Below are 21,933 nucleotides of genomic sequence, written 5' to 3'. Positions count from 1 at the left end.
CCTCTGCCTGACGCCTCGTTGCGACACACACCAGGAACACCCCGTCCCCGAGCGCTGGGCGCAGAACCTCAGCAAGGGACAAGCCCCGGGAAGAGGACGGAGATTTTGGCCTCCATCGCGCTCATTAGCTGGGTGAAAATCCAACTCCAAATCTGTTAATAAAACCCTCCTTCCTGGCTCGCAAGTCCAGACCTGCTGCCAAGGAGCAGGAGGCTTCTGGGAGAGCGGGGAGGAAGAGACGCTAAACACGACGGTCAAATTAAAACAAACAGGGCAATGGGGGAACCAGGAGCTGCTGGGTGCAGAGCCGTGCATTGGGGAAGAGCTTCCCCTTCCCAGGGACCCCAAACTCCACTTGCGCACAGCCCAGCTGGGCACCGGCAGCGGGCAGCCCACGCCTGCCCGCAACGCTGCCGGCCCCTGCTGCCTCCAGCCGCAGCCCCGGGAGCCGGCAATCAGCGCAGCCGGTCTGTGCCGGAGCGCTCCGCAGGGTGAGCGGCGCAGCCGAGCCCCTCGTGGCAGCTGGGGGACAAGGGGATCCCGGCCGGAGAGGGAAATCTCCCACGCTGCCGCCCGCTCCCATCAGAGGCTCCAGGCCCTGCGCCGGCTGCCGGTTCAAAGCATCCACGCTCTCCCTTCAGAGGGACAGAAAACCTCCCCGGGGATGGGTGGGGGCTCGGGGATGGTTTCTGCTCGGTGTCAGACACGCCTGGGCAGCCGAGCAGCAGCCGCAGGGACCTCGGCGCAGCCTGGGGAAGCTGAGACCGAAATCCAGCCCAGCCCCAGCTCTCCCCAGCCTCTGCCTGCAGGAGGGTGCAATAAATCATGCACCCGTCTTGGCCGGCCTCTGCAGCAGCCCCCGTGTGAGCCCCGGCCCCGCGCGCACCCCGTGGCTGCCGCTGCACTTGTATAACCAGCGGCAGCACCAGCTTTGCCAACCCCATCTCCAGCGTGCCGGATGGAGCGACGATGGGCCTCGCCGTCCCCATCGCCAGCGCGGCCGCGGTCCGGCCCCAAGCCCGCTCGGACGCAGGCTACGGATGTCCCGAGGGACTGAAACGCTCCCCAATCCTTCCCCGCCGGGGCAGGAGGGTTTGTGCCCACGCCGCCTGTCCTCGGCTGCCAGGTGAGCCGCGCAGGCCGTGCCGAGCACGGTGAGGATGCTATGAATTTTTAAACTCCTGAAAGCACAAATGGAGCAGTTCGCCTGGCTGGGAGACGGGATTTCCGACGCAGCAAAGAGGCTTTTGAAGAAAACGCTGTCTCTCCCGAGCTGCGCGTCCCCTGGGACGGCAAGCCCGGAAACCCGGCGCGCTGGGTCCGGCGTGGGACCCGAGGGCAGCGCGCCCTGGCCAGAAGTTAAGGACCAAACCGACGGCCTGGGCACCCTCTGGCTGGGCTGCCCAGTCCTGGGGCTTGCCCAGACCCACTGCCCACCCCCCCCCCCCCCGGGTCACTCTGCAGCACCTTCCTGTCAACAGCGAGACAAACCCACACACGCTCGACCCCACGGCCTGGCTGCAGACACGCACGACGTGACGGCACACGCGCACACACACATATGCGCACACGCGTGTGCATGCACAAGCTCGTCACCTTCCCTTCTCCCCAGAGGCTGCTCAGGCCACGCAGGAGCCTCGTTCCTTTATCCGAGCATCCATCATCGTCCCTCGCCTCTGCCGAACGGCAGCAGCGCCGAGGCAGGGAAAGCGCTGGACCCGCGCCGGCGGCTCTGCCTGCCGCACTGCCCGCGTCTCAGCCCGCTCTCCAGCCCCGGTCGCGTTCCCAGCCGCCTCGGCAGAGAAACCGGAGAAACCCCAAAGGAATCGCGGGCGAGGACCACGAGCCACCGCTGCAACGCAACTCGCCAGTGCCGCGGGGCCGGTGCCGGAGAGGCCCCGTGGCCGGGGAGGAAGCAGTTAAGCTCTGACCCTCCACCGAGAGGGAACCGGCCAGAAACACGTGTGAACCGGAAAGCAAAAAAATCCCCCGGAGAGGGTGACTTACCTGTTGGAGGTAGAGGAAGGCTGGAGGACAGGGGAGAGAGTGAGGAAGCATGCCTGAGTTGGAGACAAGGAGGCAGCCCGAGTTAGCCATGGAGCACAGCATGTGTCGACAGGTAGCCGTGAAGCTGCTCGCGGGTCCGTCCTCTTCCGCACACCGCTATCCTCGTCTTCCCGGCTCGCCCCTCGGGCTCTCCCCTCCTCGGCCGTCCCTCCCGACCCCTCGGCGCTAGTTAGGAGGGATTCATCTGCGGCAGGCCGGCTGCGCCGTGCGCCCCGGGAGCAGCGCTCGCCTGTTCACTTCGGTGCCATTAGACACTGGCACTGAGCGCACGGTCTGCAAAGGGTGTGTGTGAGCCAGAGCGGGAGCGGGGAGAGAGAAAGGAAGGGGAGGAGGAAGGGAGAGAGGGCGAGGGAGCGAAATAAAAGGGGTGGGAGTTGGAGGAGGAGGGGGAGTCCCCTGTGCATTCAGACATCAAACAGAGCTCTGTATAAAATGAAGAGAATCCGTAATGACATGAGAACAGCTGATCCCGCACTTAACCCCTCCGCCGCCGCCGCTCGCAGATGGCTTCCCCGCCGCCCGGGCAGCCCCTCGCAGCCCCCGGCCACGCGCTGCCACGCCGGGGAAGCAGGCAGGCAGGATGGGGCCGAGCCAGCAGAACCGTCTCCCTTCCCGGCGCTGGCTCCCAAGGGAAGAAGGGTCTTACCGGGAGTTTCGGTGATGCAACACGGGCGCCCCGGGAAACCGTGCCGAGCGGCCGGCACTTCCAGCTGCGGCAGCCCCCACGATGGCAGCGCCTCGCCGCCACGCCGGGCGGCCGCGGGACTCCCCCACGCACACACAGCCGGACACGTGCACACGCACCACGCTCTCCTTGGGAGACACACACGCAGACAGGGATGGCCGCGCTGGCAGGGACGGGCAGGGAGCCATGCAGCAGACCCAGCTCCGCCTCCCCGGAGAGGCACATACCTGCTCACGCCTGCAGCCCCGCAGCACGCGCGGCCCCGGCAGCCACGCGCCGCGCTGCGCCGCCATGGGCTCGTGCCACGGCGGGCAGGGCCCCGGCAGCCCGCCGGCCTTCCCTGCCAGAGGAGCCGTGGCCGCAGCCTCGATGCTGCCTGCACACCCCGGGCACAGGCAGCTCGGCCCCACCAAGCGTGAAGGCGTGTGAGCTCCCGGCAGCCTGCCAGCCCCCCCCCGCCTGCCTGCCAGCCCCCGATGGCAAGGGGGAGCCCGGCACCCCGGGGTGACACGGAGGGACCCTGCCCGCGGGCGCCGGCTTCCCTGTGCTCCCCAGAGTGATGGGGACCTCCTGCCCTGAGCATCTCCCGCCGGCGGCGGGCAGGGGGCCGGCCCCGGCAGAGCTCAAGAGGCTTTTTGGCATTTTGGACTGGCCTGCCGGTGCTGCCGGCAGCCCTGACGCATCAACACCATGCACACCTCTATCGCAGCTGCCATGGCAATAGCCTACGTGCCGGTGCCCGCGAGGGATAGCCGGCGTGGGCACGCACGTGTGCTCGTTCGGGTCCCCGGTCCCACCTCGCGCCTCCTCCCGTTGTGGCCCTGCGGCAGCCCTGGTACTCTCTGGTGCTGCAAAGTTCGGCGCTGGCACGGGGGTCCCTGCCTCGGCGCCCCACACTGCCGGCACTGCGTCGCACCCGACTTCAGAGCCGCGGCCAGCAACGAAGCAGCCGGGACGGCGTAGTGCTTGGGTATGTGGGAAACAAAACCTGGGCTCAGTTCAGTTTCCATCTTGGCCAAATGTGATGCACAAAGGCAGGTCTGTGCCAGCAGCTGCTGATGCTCCGTCTCCGCCGGAGCCTCCAGCACACGACCAGCCCTATTCGGAGGCTGGGATTTTCCACAGTATCCCCAGACATAGCGACATGCTGCAGTGTCCTGGTACACTCGCAGCGGTTCCCGTTTCTGCTGCAGATACTCAACAGCAGCGGTGTGTGGCACGGCCGGCCCAGAGCCACCGGGCAAACCTGGTGGAAACAAACAGCTCTGGGAAAAGCCGTCCTGAAGGAGCGGCGCCTAGGGCCAAGGGGGTGTCAGCCCCCCCGTGGGGTCCTGCTGCTGGGGTGACCAGGCTCCAAAGGGACCGCAAGGTGCCAAATCAGGGAGGGGATGCCGGGCCAGGGGGAGGGTTTCTCATCACCACCGCCCCGCGGTACTGAGAGCCGAAAGGAGTCTGGCAGCAACATCACTACTAACAGCATCCTCCAGCCGTTGCTCCCTGCGAGGAGCATGGGCTGCAGCGAGCTCCCGTGTCCCCCCACAACCGCTCACCCTCCAGCTCCCAAGGGACCACGACGGATCCCGATGCAGCAGCCCATCCTGCACACCTCGGTGCTCAGACCCATGCTCCTTGCTTGCCCCAGCTCCCCTTCCCCAGGGACTCCTATGGCCCCGGTTGCCATACTTTCCTGCACGCTCTGGTGCCCGGGACAGGACGCGGGGCAGCTTTGCAAGGGCTGGGGGACAAGCACGTCCTCCCACGGCCCCTTGTGCAGCTGTGGGGAGAGGGTCCCCACCAGGCACCCACATGCACCTGAGCACCGCACAGCACCCTGGCGCAGGGTGAGGGATGCCCTGGGCAAGGTGATGGACAACTCCAAAGGCCCTGGTCCGGTCTGGCTCCACCGCAGCTCCGGCACTGCTCTCAGGCAGAGGTGAAAAGGGAAGGGCACGGCCTGACGCTCTGGGCTTGCAGTGCCCAACCAAGCAAACCACGTGAGGCGGGAGCCGGCTCCAGGATGAGGTAATCTGCCCGTCCTCCCCCGCGCCGGAGCCTGGCTCCGGGCAGGGTGACTCAAAGGCGCTCCTGGCCAGTGGCAGCGCCATGAGCCCTGGCACTGCCCCGAGCCAGCAGCCCGCGTCGCGGAAAGGTCCGGGCTGGCTCCAGCCGCACGGCAAGGAGAGACGCTGCTCTCCTGCAGGGAGAATGCACAGAGCAACACGTCGGGCAGATACCCCAGCCCCGACACTGCTGGTGCAGACCCTCTGCACCACCGGCAGCGGCAGGAACTAGCCATGTTTCCCCAGGATAAATACCCCAGCAGTGGGGGAACCGGGCATGGCTCTGGGAGCTGAGGAGCGTTCAAGTCTCCCCTCTCCCTCCTCCAGCCATCACCAACATCTATCTGCCTGCCTGCAGAGGTGCCCCCACGGCAGCGGGGAGCCCCTGTGGGACACCGGCACAGCAGGGCTATACCAACCCACCGGCCGGCTCCAGAGTAGGGAACACGTCCCTGGCCACCACCAGCCGATTTCCCTCGCCCTGCCGCTCCCAGCTGCCCTGGCGGTGACGGCACGCTGCAGCCCCGGCCGATGGCACTGGCAGTGGCACCAGGGCTGTGCCGGGGCAGCCCCATGGTGCCTGGGGCCGAGGAGCCCCAGCCAGGACTGCCCAGCCCCGCGGAGCCGCAGCCCCAGAGGAACCCCTCCAAAACTGAAGTCTCCTGGAATGAAAGTTTATTTATCTGTTTAATTAAGATGTGTTCACCAGGCGCACAGACCCCGTTCCATCTGTCTCACTTACAGCCGCGTCCCAGTAAAATTAAACCTAATAAATATCAGACGAGGGAAAGCAAAGGGCACATGTAAGATATATGATCAAAGGCAGAAGTTGCACAGGGCTGCAGTTCTAAGCACATCTTTCTCTCTGCCCTTCGGGGATGGGTTGGCGATGCGCTCCCATGCACAGGATGGGGCTGGCTTTCCTTCAAATCAGCACTATTTTCATTTTTTATTTATTTTAAATGAACCCTTGAGGGCTCCTTGGTTTTGTTTTCTGGAAGAGGGAGAACAACATGGCGCCGGGACAGGAGCGGCCTCAGCCGCTGGTCCGGAGCTCAGTGAGGCACCAGAGCTGAGGGGCAGAGCCAGTGCTGGGAGGGCTGACGGGCGTGTGCCCCCCGAATCGCCGAGGGAACCCGCCAGGGAAAGCGTGATGCTTTGGGCTGCTCCCAGGCAGCCGGGATGTACTGGCCACGCGTGGTCAGGAGCTGGCCCAGCGGCAGAGACCCGCTGTGGCCGGTGTGGCACTGCCGGCTCCCACTCCCAGGGAGATGCCAGAACCGCCGGGTGCTCAGCTCCCCTCCGAGGCACGCTCGCCTCAGCCATTTGGAAACTTTATCTGACAGAAATGAGGGCTCCGAGGTCTGCCTGGAGCCCTGGCCAGGGCTCTGCCCCCGAGCCTGCCTGAGCAGGCGCTGCTGTGCAGACCAGAGACACGGCATGACTGTGGCACGTCCCGCGCATCCAGGTGCACGTTGCACCAAGCCCCTGAACACACGTCAGACCTGCTGCCTGCCAAGGGCTGCCCCCAACGCCACGTCCAGACCCCCGACCCACCCCCTACAAGGGATGCAACGGGAAATCGCAGCCCCCACCACTGCAGTCCTCACTGGGATGCCATCCCACACCCTCTCCCATGGCAGAGAGGGATGATGCGGTGGCCCATGGACCTGCTGTGGGGACGCAATGCACAACCACGGGTGGGCTGGATGCCTCAGGGGCTGCAAGTGTCCAGTGTTTTATGGGACCCCCGTGGCACCCCCCAGCACGCGCTCGCAGTGCAAAGCCGGGGCGCAAGCCCGTACGCTGCCACTCGGGAGAGCTGCCAGGAGGGGATGCAGGCCAGGCTGAAGCACAGCTGCCGCTGCGAGGACCAGCGAGGTCGGCTGCTCCCAGCCTCCACGGGGTCAGCCTGCGAGTGCAGTGCCAGCAGCTCCACAGCACCCCGGGAGCGGGGCACCCGCCTAGTCCTCTCCTCCTACCCGCTCCAGAATGCCCCCAAGCCGCGGCATTCATTAATTAAAAGCTCATTAGTAGTTAGTCATAGACATAAAGCAATTAGATGAAGGCACTGACGGATCTGAGCTGCCGTGAAGCGAGGGGAAAGCCCCGCACACCCGTTGGCTCAGCCGCAGGCAGTGCCCCAGCGCCAGGCACAGACCAGAACAGCGAAAAGGGACCGACAGAGGTGATGGGCGAGAGCACTGCGTGGCCAGCAGGGTCTGCCCTGCTGCAGAGAGGTCCTTGCCCACCACCCTGGCTGCCTACACGCCATCACTGTACCACTGCTTCTTCTGCCCGAGCTCTCCTTGGGCCCTCCTGGCCCCTCTGCGCAGGACCAGCATCAGAATTTACTGGGACTGCACTGGGACGGGGATGCCTCTCCCAGAGCGTGATGGGTGCCGAGGAGCACGGGAAGAGCGGGGAGCCATGGGGGCTGCGCACGCTGAGCGTTCCCAGGCAGGGGTCCCCCAACTGCGGGACCAGCTGGCATAGAGCACCCAGCAACAGCAACAGCGTAAACCACAGCGCTTCCTCCCACCACCAGCATCGCCAGCCCTGGCCGTGTCACAGCTCCTGGCCCAGCTGGCTCAGCTCACACCGTCCCCGCGTCACGTGCTGCCCCGAATCCCCGCATGCTCCCCCATCTCTGGAGACAGCCACGCAGCCGCCTATAGATTCCTGGTTTCTTGCTCCATCTCTAAAAGACAGATGTGGTTTAAACTAACTGCAGGTGTATTGGAACCTGATATGGCTGTTAAGGAGCAGCCCTGACAGGGTGCAGGGACCCTGGAGGAGTGCAGGTGGGATGTTGGGGAGGATGCCCCAGCTCCCCAGGGACACCTGGCTGAGCCTCCTCTGCACCCAGTTAGAATTCCTCTCCATCTTCCCCTGCTCCTTCCTCCTCCAGCAGCTCGCGGGGGGGTTACTGGAGTCCCCCCCCCGCACCTGCTTTGAACTCCCAAAGAAGCCGGAGATTGTACTGAAAACCTCCGCTCTGCACCTTCCCAGCACCCTCGCTGCTGCTGACCCAGATCTTGCCTCTGCCGCCGGCTGCTGCCTCCCTGCCTGCCACAGTGAGGTCACAGATCCCAGGCAGGGGTGGGGATGTCAGCACCTGGGTATGACATCATCAGGTGAAGAGGGGACCATGACCAACACGAGGCAAGTATCTGAGACAGCTGCTGTGGCAGCCGGGAGGGGAGCAGAAATGCAGAGAAAGCACATGAAAGTTTAATGGGATCTCGGGAAAAACACCACCGCACCGAAACTTTCCTTGCCCACTGCAGGAGGGGATGGGACGGGGGCCTGGAGATGCTTTGACCTCCAGCCGGAGCTGCCAGTGCTGTGCAGAGCAGGACAGCAGCCAGGCCAGCACCCGGGGATGTCCTGCTTCCCCTTGTGCCATCCCTCCTCTGCCCTTCAGCCAACACGGGAATTGCCTCGGGACCCTCAGTGCTCTCCACAAAGCGGAGCCCGCATCCTGCAAGATGTGTGAGCAGGGAAGCCGGTGTTCCCCCGTTATCCAGCACAAGCAAACGGTGCACAGGGACCTCCCAGCAGCCGGCCACATCCAAGCTCTGGGCTCACGGCGGGACATGCGGCAGCTCCCGCGGGGACACGTTTTACACCTGTGGTTGGGCAGGACAAACAGGAGCTTGTCACTGCAGCGGCGAGAGACCCTGGCTTCTTGCCTTCAGTCAGCGCGGCCCTTCCTAAAGCCCTTTCGCTTGACAAAATATTTACATGAAATGGCAATTAGGCTCCCTAGATTTAATGAGAATTAACGTGCAGGCAGCAGAACCGTGGCAGAACAGATGCTGTCGAGCACCTCGAGCTCGCAGGCCGGGTGGGCAGCGCTGGCAGGGCCGCAGCAGGTAAAACGGCTGCACCACACTCAGCAGGGTGTGCCGCACCGGTGCTGCTGGGGCCGGAGCCACGGCCACCACAGGGCCTGGCGCAGGATGGAGGGTGATGCACAAATGATGGAGGGCGATGGAAGGAATGAGCACCTGCAGACCCGGGGACCCAAAATGCTGCATTCCCAGAGCCTCCCCTTCCCTGAGACCAGACCTGCTGCCCAACGGGCAGTTCCTAAGAAAATGCACCCCCCCGAGCTGGTGCAACGCTGCACACCAGCCTTGCAGGCTGCAGTGGGAGGCTTCGGCAGAAGCCCATGGGGTGCCAGTGCAAGGGGCAGGATGGGATGGTCAAGGCTGCCCAGGGGGGTTAGCACATCCCTGAGCAGGGGCGAGAGCAGGGGCATGCGTGGCACCACTGGTGCTGGGCACAGGGCAGCCTGGGCCGGGATGCCACCAGGAGCGGCAGACAGGTGACGTGGGCAGAAGGGGAGCACCAGGCAGGAGGTGCTCTGGAAGCAGACACTCAATCCTCATTATAAGGCTTTTTAAATGCACAGACAGGATATTAGCGTTTAAACAGGCTCTAGGACTCCAGGGCAAACTTTAAAAATCATAATATTTATAGAACCCTCCTTCCACTCGCCCCACATGCTCTTTATTTCGCCTGCAATTACTGCTAATTTGAAGACATTTTGCTTTGGCATCTCAGCCTGTTGCAGTGTCGATTACTGAGCCACCCGCTGCCGCCTGCCACCGCAGCGCTCCCCGCAGCGCTCCCGACGGTGGCCGCGCTCCCGCCACGCAGGGAAACCAAACCCCTCCGCTTCCTCCCACGCTCGCGACGGAGAGACGCCCGTGATGCCAAGAAATGATGCTCAGCCGCTCTGCCGGGAGCAAAGCCCTCGCCTGCCCTCTCTCCTGGCATGCCAAGAGCTGGCCGTCCCGGGCTTGCTGGCTATGTGCACCGCGTGGGACGGGGAAGGGAGACCCTCGAGCGGCACTGCCCTGCCCACTGCCACAGCCAGCAAACGCACTGGGGGAGCTGTGTGTGGAGCTCCTCCAGGGACGGGCACCCCGGCACTGCTGCCCTGCGCCCTGCACCGGCTGGAGCTCCATGAAGCCACGCAGCAGCTACGGAGCTGCAAGTGGAAACTCCGGAGCAGTTTGCTTTCACAGCCATGGCAGCTCATTAAGTCCCTGGGCAGAATTAACGCCCTACCAGGAGAAGGCTCTGCAAGCCACGACGGCCTCCTGACCGGAGGGGATCGGCGGCTGCACCGAGATCTCTCATGACAAAGCACCTTACGCCTGAAAGCTGCTTCCCTGAGAAACAATGAATTCGCATTATCCTCCTCCTCCTCCTAAGCTCCTTTCCCCACATCCCCCTTCACCCAGCTCTATCCGCTGCGCTGCTTGCTCCAAAATCCAGGGGAGCGCAGCTCCCCGGTGCGTGTAATCCCCCAGGGGATGCTGCAGCCCCCCGGCCCCCCGTCAGCTCTGGGGGAGCTGGAGCAGGAGGGAGGGGGTGGAAGGAGCTGGTGCCACTGGCTTAAGCTCCAGTTCGTGGGCTGGGATGCCATGGGGAGCCCCCCGGGACGGTGCAGAGCCTGATGCTTAGCCCAGCTCCTACAGCTTTGGGGAGGACGAGCAGCCCTGCGGGAGGCTGCTGGCCTCCGTCCCCTTCCCCTCTGCTCGCTGTTCCAGCCACACCATGAGACAAGCTTGCACATGCATTCAGCATCCCATCCCCGAGCAAAGTGCCTGGACAGACCCCATCAGATCCCCCTCCTCCCTGTTTGTTCCTGCTCAAAGCCCTTGGGATGGCCGGGGGGGTCTCGGCCGGTCCCCCGCCAGCCATCGCCCTGCATGGCTTGACAGGTCTGCTAGTGCAGGGAGAGGCTGAGCCCCCGCAGAGCCCAGCGCTCCTGCCCGGCCGTGCCCCCGGCTCCGGGCTCAGCGGGGGACAAGCAGACAGAACCGTGCGGCCCTGCAGGCTCCAAACCGCCTGAACAGGGACTGCGGTGCCACAGAGGGACCTCGGGGTCCCCACGGGGATCTCAAAAGCCTTGGCCACCAACTTCAAGCTTGGGATACAAGTGTGGGGGCTGCCCTGGGTGGGCACCCATGCGGAACAGACCCCCCAGGCGAGAGAGGCTGGCTGCTGCTCTGCACAGACCCATCACCTGAACGCCTCGCTGCCACCACAGACCCGCAGCCCCTCCTAGCACAGCTCCCCAGCGCAGGGTCCGGAGCCCACCACTCACCAACCCAGCACAGCCGAGAGGGGACGGGGGCAGGGGGGTGTTTCTGCGCAGCCTCCGGCCACCCTGGGCAGGCGAGGGGGCTGCTGCCTGCGGCCAGCACCGCGTGGAGCTCGGAGGGAGCGGAGGGGAGGCAGGACGGTGGTTGGGGGGTGCCCTCAGGCAGGGATGAGGCCGCAGCGCCCAGGCAGGGACCCCTGTCTGCCTCTGCCGCTGCCCCGTTCCTCCCCGATGCCAGGCCTGCCTCCAGCATCGCAACCTGCAAGCTGCAGGGCAGCGAGCGCCTGGCCGGAGGAGGAAAGCTCTCCTGGCCAGCAGCTCAGCCGGGAAGCAACAACGGCGAGAAAAGACCCCGACCCCGAGCACAACCGCGGCAGAGAGGGAGGGGAAATGCCCACCCTTGCCGGCGGTACCTACCCAAAAATACATCATCATGTCGGCAGCGGGGTGCTGAGGAGCTCCACGGGATCGGCGGGAGGGTGGTGGGCTGCTCCCCGATGCCGGCTGCACTGGGTGCCGCTCCTCCTTGGTGGGCTCTCTCCCCTCGGGCGCTCGCTGTCCGGCTCCAGCGCCAAGGGCCGGCGTGGCCGGGTGCCCTGCGCGCTCGCCTCCCTCCCCGGCGCGGCGTGGTCACTCGCCGCGGGCCGCCGCACGCTTCAGAGCCGGCTGCCGGCATCCAACATGCTGCTGCTGGGCTGGCTGGAGAGCGGGGGCCGGAGGATGGACACCAGGGCAGCCCCGGGCATGCAGCGGGGCAGGGGCTTATTCACCCCAGGGGAAAAAACACGGGAGAGGGAGGAATAAAAATGAAATCCTCTCTGGCGTCTTTAAGAGCAAAGGGAAGGGTGAGGGGGAGCTGACCCGCTCCCCAGCCGGAGCACCCCGGGGGGGTCCGGGGCCAGGCGGCCGGCCTGGGCGTTGGGGGGGCAGCCGGCAGCGGCAGCGTGTGCGCTCGCCGGCGCAGCGTGGGCTCCGGCGCTGACACCCGGAGGAGCCGATGTCCTGCCTCAGCATTTTTCAAGCTACCCTGTCAATAAGGGAATCGGCTGCTCTCGCGGTTAACCTGCGAGCTGCCAGCCGGCTCCCGGCACCCCCGCGGCGGGCGGCGGTTTGCCCGACCGCCTGCTCCTCACCTCTGCTCCCGGCAGGCAGGGATGCTCGGCCGGGGTCTGGCAGGTCCTGTTGGGACGGGTTGTCTTGGGGGGCCCAGCATCGCCCGCTTTGCAGGATGCGGCCGAGTTGTGGCCCGAGGGGGGCAGAGCCAGCAGCCCCCGGTCCCTGTGTGCGGGAGCAATGGGGACAGTCCCTGCACAAGCCGGCCGCCCCGCAGCCCGGGATGTGGCCGCTGTGGTCTGCACGAGAAGGGCACCCAGAAGTCCCCGCCAACACTGGGGCAGCAGCCGTCCCTCAAGCCCCAGCATCGCACCCTTGCAGACCCCCGGGACAGAGGCTGGACAGAGACCCTGTCCCACACGGGAGAGCCATGGGACCGGCCGAGATCCCGCACAGGAGGCGAGGGGAGAGCTGGCCGCAGGATGGCCCACGGGGACAAGCCCTGCTCGAGCTCTGCCGGCAGCCCGGCGGCAGCGTGGGTCCTCCACCCGTGGGGCAGCGGGGCTCTGGGGCGAGATGGACCTTCCCCGCCGGGAGCGAGCTGCCGGCTGCCTCCGGTGCGCGGCGGCAGGGCAGCGCTGCTTGTCAGGCACTAAATCTCCCGTCCTCCTGGGGCACCGCTCGGCAGAGGAGAGCGAGGGGACCGTGTGCGCTGAACCAGACGCGGGAGCAAGGGAATAAATAAGAATAAGGGAAGGCACAGGAGCGAGAGGGGTGGCAGATCGGTCTCTGGGGCCCAGCTGGCTCTGACATCTCCAGCCCCATAATCATATTCAAAGCAGAGCCAGGCTGAGGCATTTCTCCTCCAGCACAGCAATAAAAGAAAGCAACACTCTCAATAATTCAGCACCAGGAGAGGGTGATAAAGCAGAGGAGCCACCACTGCAGGCAGCTGGGGCGGGGGGCTTCCCACTCCCTCTTATATCTTGGTGATCAAAACCCTCTCCTCTTTCTCTGTGCCCTCCAAACACAGCCCCGGCCGTGGCCTGGGGCCCCACAGCCTGCTGGACCCCCACACTGCTGCACGGGACGTGCTCTTGGCACACGCCAGCTGCACGGAAACCCGGGGCAGAGGGGCCCAATGCAGCAGAATAAAACCCCTCCATCACCATGCAAGCCGAATCCTGGGGGGGGGTCACTGGGCAGGGGGGCAGCAGCATCCTGGAGCCAGAGCAGGGTCGGCAGTGGGAGCACTCCCCCAGCTTGGCTCCCTGGCTCAGCTCTCTTCCCAGCGCTGTTCCACCTTCTCCTGCTTCAGCATCCCCAGCCCCGCATCCGCGCACGCCCCTCGCCCCGAGGCGCCTTTGCAAACAGTGCCCCATCACCCCGCAGCCACGTCCCAGTTCTCCCACCCAAACCGTGTGCCGGGGCTGCTCAGCTGCAGGACACCGACTCCGCTGCTGCTGCCTCCCCTCCGCTGCGGGGCACATCTCTCCGGACACAACCGTGTGGCCACGGCCTGGCGCGCTCCGGGCACCCACAGCCCACCACAGCCCCAGGGACCGACCCGAGTGCCACCCGTCCCCCGCACGCAGCCAGACGCCAGGAGGGACCAAAGCCCTCGCTTCGGTACGGGGAGCAAGTTGCAAAGACATCAGTACAGACACGAATGCCAGAGGCGGGGGCAAGCCCTGGGCCCACAGGGACCATCCTGCCGGTCCTGTTGCCCAGCCCCAGCGATCACGCATGCCCTGCCTGCCCTGCCCACGCTGCACCAGGGCTGCCAGTTTTCACCGAATGGCCCAGCACAGAGCCAGCCAAAGCTCGGACTCTCGCTCCCGCACGGAAGCAAACCACCATGCCGCAGCAGCCCTGGCACCCTGCACCCCAGCCCCGCGGCCCACGCCGCTGCTGCAGACTGGCACGTTTTTCCCTCCCCAGACTCACACCCGCAGCCCAGCCTTCGTCCCGTTAATCCTGGCCCCTGACTCGTGCTGCCTGCGAGCCCAGCTCCCACCCCAGCCTTCCCACTCCTAGCGGCTCCTTTTCCACATTTCTCACAGCATCTCAGGACCCTTCTGGACCACAACCCCCTCCCAGTGCGTCACCTTCATCCTTGTCCTGCCAATGACACAGACGAGAGCACTCCCCCCGCTCAAACGCCTCTTTTCTCCATCACCTTTGCACGGTGACAGCTCCCTGGTGCCCAGCGCCGCTGCCTCGGCCACCGCCACCCCCTGGTCCCACTGCTGCACAGGCATCTCTGGACCAGTGCTGGGGCACGGAGGGATGGATGCATCAGCATTTTTTTATTTTACCGGCTTAGGCAAGGGCGGGAGCACGAGTTTGTGCTGTACACAGCAGGATGGACTTTTGGGGGGACCTGGTCCCCCCACCCTACGATGGGACCAGAGTCTACTGCCGTGAAGCCCAGCAATGCAAGGTTACGATGGGAAGGAGCCTGGCACTGGGCTGGCAGGGGGCACCCAGCCTGGCCCCCCCTTTCACATGCACAAGCCATCGCCTGCCTGAGCTGGGTCTCAGCCCAAGGGGACACCATGAACTGGTGTGACACCTCACAGCACGGGCTGCAGGACCCCGGGGGCAAACATCCCCCGTGGTGGGCAACTGCTAATTCGGGGCCAGGACCCGGGGCTGGGGGCTAATGCCACTCTGGTAAGGGCAGCATCCCCTCAATCGGCTTCCCCAGGGACTGCTCCCGGGAGCCGCGCAGAGCACAGACAGACAGACAGCAACGTCAGCACACACGGACAGCTCACAGACACTGCAGCCCTCGGCCCTCCTCACCCGGGACTCACACCACTCACATCACGCCTGCGCGGGGGCTCGGCGCCCGGTGGGTGCGGGGGGCCGCTGGCAGAGAGGAGCGGGCAGCCTTCCTCCCGGCCCTCCCCAGCACACGGCTCTGCGCCTGCCCACCTGCCCCTGCCGGACCCCAGACCCGCGGGCAGAGGGTGCTGCCCTGTCCCACCCGGCCCCGCGCAGCTCGGGCAGCAGCACCCATCGCCTGCCCCGAAACATGCAGGTTTTGGCATGCAGCTTTTAGCATGGACCCCAGAGGGACCCTGGGCCGCAAGAGCAGCAGCAGCTCAGGCTGTGCAGCCGAGGGGGCCCAGGAGCCGCTGCCCCAGCCCCACAGCAACCCCTTGCCTCTCTGGCCCGTCAGATACGAACGCCTCCGTACCTTTTATTCAGCCCAGCTCCTGCTGCGGTGCTCGCGCTGGGCTCTCTAAGAAAAGACAAGAAAGAGGAGGAAGAATTAAAATCAATGATCATCATCGCTAACCTGCTTACAGTCAATGCTATTTGCTCATCGACTGGCAAAATGTTCAAATAAGAGTATGAACGTGAGCATTATCTCCCCGGGCGCACTGGGAAACCTGCCCTGGTTAAGAGCTGGCAGCCAGGCTGGGGGCTCAGCCCGGGGCGGCCGAGCCCCGATGCCGAGCAGCAGCAGCAGCAGCGCCTGCCTGCACTTTGCACGGGGCGATGGGAGCAGGAGCCCTGCCTCCAGCTCTGCCAGCACACCTTGAACCCGACCCAGCTCCTATGGACCACTGGCCCCTTCCTCAGCTTCCCCGGGACTCTGCAAGCGCAGCCCCGGCCCCATGCACAGCCCGTGGCTCAGTGGGGTTGGATAGGACACAGCCGTTGCCGAAGCGCTGGACACACAGCCAGTTTGGTGTGCCCCAACCCCTCTGCCCACCCTGGCTCACTGCACGCACCCAAGGATGCTCCAGCGTTTCTGCCCCACCCCGGCAGCGCCCGTCCTTGCCCCTCAGTCCCCGGCGCGGTGCCACGCTCCTGCGAGGAGCAAGCCCTGCAGCACACGGCTCTGCCGCTGCTGTCCCGGCTCCGGGCACTTCTTGGAGAATATTGCCAAATTTCAAAGAAAACTTCCTGAAAGCTGCACTTCAACTAATTGGCTTTTGCAACATTGCCAACACAAATGTTCATAAATCATGTCAGACCCTCAAAAATAATGAGAACAGCTTATACGTCACGAGAGTTTTTTAAAAAGAGTAAGCGAGGGCTGTTTCTGTTTGTTAACTGCTTCTTTGGGGACCTGGAGGTGTCGAGTCCCGCAGCCTCTCCCTGTCTGCCCAGGCGGGCAGCAACAGCTCTACTTTTAAACGCCAGAGCTGCGATGCTCCTCTGATCCCCTGCCCCAGAAGGCAGCCCCCTAAGACAAGGCAGCCCTGGGTGCACAAGCGTGGGTGCAGGGACCCTGTGCCCGGGGCCAGGTGAGCAGACGCTGCTCCAAACTCACGGCCGGACCCCTGCGAGAGCGTGGCCCACGGATGGTCCGGAGGTGCAGCCGCACGCGGCGGTGGCTCAGGAAGAGCTGAGCCGGTTCCCAGGCACTTCTGTTAGCAAACACCGCTCTTAGCCGCACAGCAGGATAATCAATTATGGTAATTCCTGCCTCAATGAATCAGATTCATGGAGGAGCACAGCTCATTAGGCTGGTGCTGACTTCCATTAGTGCTCTTATGATAAAAACCCTCCAGAGAGCTCTCACCCAGCCAGACGAGCTTTCCAGGCTCGGGGTTCTCCTCTCCCTGGCCTCCCACAGACTCAGCTGTGGGACGCGAGTGCCCTAAAGAAGTTGATTGGAAACTCCCCCATCCCCAGCAGCAAGAGGACACCCCTGCATGGCCATGGGCACTGCAGAACCTCCTGCCTCGTAGCAACCGCTCCCGAGGTCTTCCTCGGCTTCGCCAAGAAAGCGCTCACCAGGATCCCTGGCAGGGGAAGGCAGGAGATGGCAAAGCGGGAGCAGAGAACTCCGGCGTGTGCTACAGTGGGTTTGGGTGTGCTGGGAACCCAGACAGCCTGTTTGGCAATGAATAATTGAAGGATGCTCACTCTCCTCGGGGAGGTACGGTGATGGGTAAAATCTCATTTCCCAAACACATTTCCCAAGGAAGGCGCCTTCTGAGAAACTCCCCATAGCAGCTTGGGGCCCCAGCAGTCGCGATGCACCACGCTCGCCTGCACGGCTGGGGAGCTCGCCGAGCCTGGCACCAGCCCAGGCAAAAATCTCAGGTGGTCCCAGACACTGCAGGGACGGGGATGCTCAGCCAAAGCCTCCCTGTCCTGCCGCACATGCCAAAGCAGGAGAGGAAAAGCCCCGGCAGAGCGTTGATGCGAGGTGGGCTAGGAGCAGCTCAGGGCTCTGGGCAATCAGGGTCAGCATCACTGGGGGGATCTTGCCCCTGCCCCTGCTTTTCTGGCAAAGCTCCAGGCTGATCGGCTCTGGCTGGAGCCCCGGGCAGCCTCGCAGGGACCCGCAACCAGAACAGGCGAGCCCAACCCAGGCCAGCTCACAAGCAAAACCCAACCCAGCTAAAACCACTCGGATCCGAAGAAGGGTGTCTGCACAGGCCCCCCCTGGAAATACAACCTGTGTCACCCAGCCCGGCAGCTGCACGGGGCCCCACGGATGCTGCACCCCAACAGCCCCCCATCCCCACTTTGCAACCGTGGGGCAAACCCTGCAGCAGGCCTGGGCTAGCTGCCCCGCTCCGCTTTGCTAGGAAACTTCTCAGTAGTTTTTCAAAGTACGTTTTGACCCCTCTTCCCTCCACCAAAAATCCTAAATTAATTTTGCTTTTAATTAAATTCATTAGCAAAGATTATCTGGCTGAGGAAAAATAATATCCTGCCCCTCCCCCAGCAGCCCTCTCTATTTATATCCCCTATATACATAAGCAGCAGCGAATATTTTTTTATGGGCCATTAAAGGTTTAATGTTTAATTTATAACCACGTTCTCTGGCGGGCGGGATGGCCAGGCACAATGTCAACACTTTTAATTAAATGAGAAGGTTTTTTTTTTAACTAAGAAAGATAAAACGCCCCGTTCCCAGCAGCTCCTGGAGGTGCGTGGCAGGAGCGGGCAGGGGGCTGGGGCATGGGGCTGGCTCCTGCAGCGCAGGTCTCGGGATGTGTTTCACCACCGTCCGGCTCTGCCCGGCTGCCTGCTGCAGAGCTGGGGCTGCGCCGCGCTGCCAGCCAAGAGCCGCAGGCAGGAGATGCTCGGGCAGCGCCCGGAGGAGCCCCGGCTCTCACGACGAGGCTGGGTGAGGGGCCGCCACCAGGAGAGTCCTCAAACCGGCGGCTCCAGTCCAGAAAGCGCAGTCACTTCTTGGGGACAGTGACAACGCATGGCGCTGACCCCTCTTTGGTAACCCCCTTCCAAATACTGCAACCGGCCAGCTCCTGCCTGCCCAGGGGACCTGCTCTGCCTCGCCGAGCCCCGCAGGCAGGGTGCGCGGGTGGAGCGGCACGCACGCTGCTCGCTCCCTCCCGGGACGGGCAGGGTCCCCGGCACAGGGCTGACCGCCAGCTCCAGCCGCAGGTTCCTCGGGGGCACAGGCGAGAGTGTCGCGCCGCAGGGCGAGGGCTGCCGCCGGTGCGGGGGACACTGAGCGACCTGCAGCTCCCCCCCGCCCAGGGAGAGCCATCTCCTTTGGCAAGGGACAACCAGAGCCCATCAGCCTGCAGGAAGGGGACGGCACGACCCAGGGAACGCGCCCGCTCGGTACGGCCCCTGCCAGCATTGCCAGTCCTAACTCCGGTTACCAAAACACCAGCCTGAGTAATTGCTGTGAACCTTTCAACCCATATTCTTGCTGCAACTTCTCGTTTCCCAGCACTTCCTCCTGCCCGATGACTGCGGCTCTTGCAGCATCGCCACCTCCTCCCTCCCACCGCGCCGTGCTCCCAAGGAGGACAAAGTGCTTCTGACACATGCATCGCCCATGAAACCCGCCGGCAGAGCCACGTGGCACCCACTCACATGGCAGGCACCGCTGGAGGAGTCTGGCATTCCCAGCTCATCCCGCTGGCATCCCTTCCCACGGCCCCTTGTCACACCCCACATCAGACATGGGGGCACAGGAGCAAAAAGGGGGAACGTGTCTGGCCACGCAGCCGGCCCGTGCGGGGCTGGGCATCTCCTGGGCCCCCGGGGCCGTTCCCGGTGCTCTCCCAGCAGCGGCAGCCTCAGCTCTTGGCGGCAGGAGAGCACAGCCCTTCCTGCCTGGAACCCAGAGAAGGGCGGCTCTGAGTAGGCAGGTTCCCATTAATGGAGTATTTTATCTTACAGGAGAGATTAAATCTCTGAACAGAGAAGCGCAAAAGAGCTGAATCAGCAGCTGGCTGGGGGGGCGGCAGGTTCAGCCATAAGCATTTGGCTCTAGCACAGCACTTCAGTACTTCACCCTCCTGCGGCCACACTCTGCCGGGCAGCATCCAGCCCCGAGTGCCCAGCGCGAACCCCTCTCCCTGTCCCGGCGAGTGCCGGGCCGGCCGGCTGGGCTGCAGGCAGCGTGGGCGGTGGACGGGACCAGCCCCGGCCCCCTCGTACCGCCTGGCAGCTCCACGCCAGTCCTCTGCCATACTGCCGGTCACCAAGCGAGCCAAGCGCCCCATGGCACTGGTGGGCTGCCTTCCTCCCTCCCTCCCTCATCATCCTTGGCAGAGCAAGGACGGGTTGGCAGGTGGTGTCCCGGTGCGGCTGCCGTGCCCACGGGAGAGCGCCGGGGCACTGGGGTCCGGAGCTCATCCCGAGCACAGCCCTCGGCAGGCAGCGCAGGTCACCAGCCCGTCCCTCCCCAGAGGGCTCTGCTGCCCGATGCCTGCCCGCACCGTGATGGGTGCCCCTTGCAAAGCTGTGCCTGTGCTCCCACGGACACGACTCATATCCAGGATGGGTCTGCATTGACTCTGAAGCCACGTAAGGGGCAGAGAGGCCACTCGCTGCTCACGCACACGCGTGCACCCAAGGAGCAGGCGTGCGAGGGCTGGCCACCACCATTGTGAGCCAGGGAACAGAGTGGTGATGGCACTGTGCCGCTCACTAAAAGCATGAGTGTCACTAAATCAATAATTCATTTACTTTAATGAGATAAGTACTTTGAAAACTAATTGCAAACCTGCTCCATTTACTCCAACCCGTTATAGCCTTTAATGTAAATGGCAGAAACACTGCTGGAGGAAGGGGAAGGGCTTTTGGTGGGAGATATAGAGTGTCGTCCTTCCCCCTTCTTCTAAGAAAGAGAAATATCAGTCATAAACAGAGAGAGTGAAAACTGAAGTAACCGGCCGAGTCACTGCACGGAAGCACTGACGGCGGAGCAAGGGGAGCACCCAGCCTGCCCTCCCAGGGCCACCACTGTCCCTCTGCACATGCTGCCACCACGGAGGGGTCCACCAAGAAACCACCCCCAAAGGACTGTCACCAGCACCAGGGAGACGATGGAGGGGCAGAAAATACACCCGGCACGTGGGAGGTGCCGAGCTCCAGTGAGCTGCCAAGGGCACACACCGTGGCTGGGATCAGCCTGTGTGTAATTAGCAGAGCTGATGGGCCACCAGGCAAAGAGAGAAACCACATTTGCAGCCCTGACTCCAGTGCGGTGGGGAGCACCTCCCCAGCCTGCTGCCACCGCCGCTGTCCTGGCAGCGTCAGGGCTCACAGCTTAGGCGAGACCCACCGATGCTCTCCTGGTGCTGCCCATCCTGGCATCGGGGCAGCAGAGAGGATGGGGCAGCAGACGGGATGGGGCATCCCTCTTCCCCCGTGCAGCAGACCCCCCCCAGCCAGACCACAAGCTGGCTGCCGCACACACTGCAGGTGGTCGCTATAACGATTCACAGCTCGTTATAAAAACCACCGCCGTATCGCTGGCACAGCACCCTCCAATGCCAGCCGGCAGCTGCCAGCTCCTCCTGCCTCAGCAGGAGCTGCCCCTTCCCACCTCTCCAGCAGTCGCCAGCCAGGGCGGGCAGCGCAGGCAGAGCCCCGGCCACGCAGGCAGGGGGGAGCGGCACAGCCCCCACGTGCCCCGCTCCGGCGCAGCCGGAGAGCAGGGGCGGGCAGGGGTGTCCTGCCAGGCCCCGGCACTGTTCCTGAAAAGGAGCGAGCGGCTCCCGGCAGCGATGCCGACGTGTTCCTGAACGGCAGCTGGAGCGGGAGCTGGACGCCAAGGGCTCTCTTCTCGCTTGCTGGAGCAAATGGCAGGTCATAAAAAGGAACCGTGACAGAAGAGAAAATGTTCCAGAGTCCACAAGGACCAGTCCAGGGTAAATCCATCTGCTCAGCAATTTAGCTAGAAAATCCTTTCCAATCATCCGTGCTGTAGGTCCTTCACCCCCAACGTGCAGCTCTGGGCAGAGCGTTTCCCACTCTGGCAACCGCCGGCAGCTCACGCAGGGGCCCTGGCACTCGGTGATCCCACAGCACCTCCGTTGGGGACGCTCGGGGAGGGGGTCACGCCGCCCCTCGCAGTGTGCCGGGACCAAGCCCATGCTCCAGGGACCCTCTTGCTGGCACTGCTGCAGCCGGTGGCAAGGGGGGACCCAAACCATGCGCCTGCAGGCAGGAGACGTGGCATCTGGGCAAGCAGCAGGCAGGGACCCTGGGCAGAGGGCAGGCAGGTCTGGACGGAGGGACTGACGGTGGCACCGGCTGCACGGGCTCTTCCCCGAGCTGGCAGCTCGCTCGCTCAGAAGAGCGCACTGTCCCTCCCGGGGTCCCGAATCCGCTGCGCCATTTGCGGGATGCAGGAGGGCTCCTGGGAAGCCCAAATCCCACGCGGACCTCTGTGACCAGCCCTGCAGCGCCCAGCCCTTGCCCTCTCTCCTGCAGGCAGAGGCAGGGAGGCAGCCCCGCAGCAGCCTCCAGCAGCCGGCCCCAGGAGCCGCAGCCGAGGAGAGACGGGATAATCCCTGCCTGGCAGAGGACTCGGCACAGCTCAGCCTCTCGCTGCCGCCACTGCGCGAACAGACCCGGAGATCTCCCTGCAGGCATCCCTGTGAATCCCACCTCAGCCGCTCCTGTCTCACGGAAAATCAATGGCAAGCATCTCAATTAATCACACCGGGGGCAAATTGATTAGGAGCCTAAATAAGGTC

General features: G+C 64.3%; 1 protein-coding gene across 15 annotated transcripts in view; it reads right to left on the bottom strand.

The window, feature by feature from the left end:
• RBFOX3 (RNA binding fox-1 homolog 3) overlaps nucleotides 1–21,933 on the bottom strand; it is a 191,040-nt gene that overhangs the window by 23,255 nt on the left and 145,852 nt on the right. For 4 of the 15 annotated variants that reach the window (XM_030013110.2, XM_030013111.2, XM_030013112.2 and 1 more), the window contains exons 3-4: nucleotides 15,195–15,239; nucleotides 2,008–2,490 (exon numbers count right to left, since the gene is read on the bottom strand). The exons of 1 other annotated variant lie outside the window; for it this stretch is intronic. In XM_030013110.2, coding sequence (XP_029868970.1) covers nucleotides 2,008–2,109 — 102 coding nt within the window. In that variant the 5' untranslated portion in view covers nucleotides 2,110–2,490; nucleotides 15,195–15,239. 10 more of the 15 variants (XM_030013117.2, XM_030013119.2, XM_030013116.2 and 7 more) reach the window with 6 other exon arrangements.

The sequence above is a fragment of the Aquila chrysaetos genome, chromosome 5, assembly GCF_900496995.4.
Source record: "Aquila chrysaetos chrysaetos chromosome 5, bAquChr1.4, whole genome shotgun sequence".
Classification (NCBI taxonomy): domain Eukaryota; kingdom Metazoa; phylum Chordata; class Aves; order Accipitriformes; family Accipitridae; genus Aquila; species Aquila chrysaetos.
The sequence above is the reverse complement of the archived record's forward strand: the minus strand, read 5'-3'. Positions and strand labels throughout refer to the sequence as shown.